The sequence below is a fragment of the Arachis ipaensis genome, chromosome B08 (genome assembly GCF_000816755.2).
Source record: "Arachis ipaensis cultivar K30076 chromosome B08, Araip1.1, whole genome shotgun sequence".
NCBI classification, from domain to species: domain Eukaryota; kingdom Viridiplantae; phylum Streptophyta; class Magnoliopsida; order Fabales; family Fabaceae; genus Arachis; species Arachis ipaensis.
The window spans coordinates 6,004,618-6,007,453 of NC_029792.2; the positions used below are offsets into that span (position 1 = coordinate 6,004,618).

Genomic DNA, 2,836 nt, shown 5'->3' on the forward strand with positions numbered 1-2,836 from the left:
CTGAATTTTAAAAAATAAATAGTATTTTTTTAATTTATTTTTAATAAATATTTAGTATTTTAAGATGATAGTTGAATTTGTATGTATAATAATGATGATGTAATGATAACGAAAGGTGAAGACATATATATAGGTACTTACCAACAGAAAATTCCATGACAACAACGACCGTCATAATAGCCCACAATGCATTGACACCAAAGCTATCATAAAGAGCTTGGACATAGAAGAACATGGAGACCAATGTGAGTGCAAATCCTACTTTGAGAGAATGAGTAATCCTTCTAGGATCATCTTGCCCCGATTTCTTTATTTTCTTTGCAACATTTGTAGCTTTCTTGCATGATTTCTTGGGCAATTGTCTAAGCCATTGACAAGCACAAGAGAAATATGTTGCATTTTCTTGAGATGTTATAGGAGAAGCCATTGCATATGATGAGAGTGTATATTACTAATTGTGATTAAGGGCATAAGGTTGGGTATTTATAAGGTTATTAATGAGTGCATATGGCTGCTGATAAAAACAAATAGTTATCAGGCTTGACTCAAATGAAATTAGTGCGTGCGCATTTTCTTTATGTTGCTTCCGTGATATTGCAATGCTTTTTCCACCACTATTCAGACTTTGATACTCACTACAATTCTTAATTACTTTTGCTTCTCTTTCTTTTCATTGCGCTTCTTATTTTTATATATATTATTACTAGTTTTTCAGATAAACAACTTGTACTTATTTTTTGCATGTATGTGTATGTTTTTATTGGTGGAAACAATCATTTCTTAATTGGATGTAATTATTTGAGTCACAAAATTTTTTTCTTGTAAATTCTAAGATAATTGCATCATTTGCATGCCTATGTATGTATGGCTTAAATTAAATAATATAAGACATTTCATTATAACACAATTTCTTGCTAACACATGCGCATGTTTGTTAGTATCGAGATAATTATAATGGGGTAATGTTTTTGTTTACTATGGTGATTAATTAATAATTTAATGTTACTTTTAGTAGTTTTTCTTTATTACATTTCTAACGTGTTAAATTTTTTTTATAGATTTTTTTCTTTTATTGGTCTTGTGTTAAAATTATAAGGATTGAACTCTTAATTTTTAAGTTACAAAGATTCTAATACTATATCATAAAATTACTTATAAATAAAAGGAGAGACATAATAAATAGTTATAGTTGTAACATTTTTAAAAAGTTAGAGGATAAATTATTTTTGTTTTGTATTACCGAATGATATAAATCAGTTATATACATATTTTTAATACACAAAGTAATCACATCTTTAACAATTCAACTTATAGTTAAATTTTAGACAAAAAAATTATCTTTGAAGCATGAATTAATTTTTTCTAAAATTATATATTTATGAAGTTTTATACTTCTATAGAAGAAGAAATAATGTGATAAGTTTAATTCTTAAACTGATTGAGAAAAGTCGTAAAGTGTAACTTAATCAAGGGTATGAGATGGGTAATAGTAATTTAGAAAAGTTTTAAAGAATAATAATTTATTAAAGAATATACATATATTTATATGATGAATTTTATCATACCTTCTTTAAAATTATCCCTTATGATATATATATTGAAAGTGATTCACTATATGAGTTTTATGAAGTGGAAGAAATCTTTACGAATGCAATTGATACACTTGAAGGTAGAGGAGAGCTTATGGTTCGTGATGACAGATGTCATAAAGATATTTAAAAAGATTTTTCAGATCCTCAAGTCATAAACACAGTTAAAGACATTGTTGTTGATGATGTAAAATACAAGTTTTAAGAGATGGTAGATTCGGATCCTCATGAGATTAAAAAGATTGTTGTCGATGAGATAGAGATCAAGTTGAATTGAATTGTAGACAACAATAAGATTTGCAAGATGAGGTGACAATTATGTACAAGAATTTAATCACTTTCATGAGACACAAGTTTTGCGAATAGTGAATTCCGAGGATGTTATCACCATACAAAAGAGGGTGGAGGAGGCACAGTAGATATACGCTGAGGTTGTGAGAAGTTCTCCATATCTCGGTAGCACAAATGTTGTCACGTGCAACGAGCTGAATACGTATACACCTTGTTAATGGGTTTATGAGTTTCCCGCAAAGAGATTTCTCCGGCAGTGACAACCACCACTACCACCATAAACTGGTGGTGCTAAACTAAATTTAAATAATCACAAAAGAGAAAAAAAAGATAAAAAACATATACCTAAGTATTATAGTTAATATTTAATTTAATTGTAATTATAAACACTATATATATTACACGGGATAATTTACTTTTTATTTTAGAGATGACATAGTAGCATTCACCTATTTATATTATTATTACAGATCAAAAGTATTTTGTTTATAGAGTAATATATAGTATATGAAAGAAACGCAGTCCAATCAGAATTTGTAAAAATTTAACAGTAGTTGTTGAGAATTCAGTTTATGCATGCATTATTATTTAAAAAAAAAAATACAAAAAGGTTCTTTAACCCTTAGGATAACTAACTATAATGAACTGTATAGTAATAATACATTTGAAAGGTCAATGAGGAGAAGCAAAGTTTCCTACCTAATAGAATTGATTTGACTTTAAGCATATGTGTACCCTTGATATTATACCTATACAATAGGATTACCAATACCACTACTCAACTTTTAAAAAAAGGCAAAATGGAACATAATTATTAGTGTTGAAGAAGTATTAACATCGCACTTCCACTACCAATATAAAAAGGCATTTCTACAGTATATTATAGAATTTACGGTAATGTAAAAAATAAAATAAAAAATTATTATATTTAATTTAATTTTTATATTTCTATATAT

At 27.4% G+C, this 2,836-nt stretch overlaps 1 protein-coding gene across 1 annotated transcript in view; it reads right to left on the reverse strand.

The window, feature by feature from the left end:
- The window catches only part of LOC107610378 (aluminum-activated malate transporter 2-like), a 2,796-nt gene extending 2,369 nt beyond the window's left edge, over window positions 1–427 (reverse strand). The window contains exon 1 of the mRNA XM_016312437.2: window positions 142–427. Coding sequence (XP_016167923.1) covers window positions 142–427 — 286 coding nt within the window. The remainder of the gene's footprint in view (window positions 1–141) is intronic.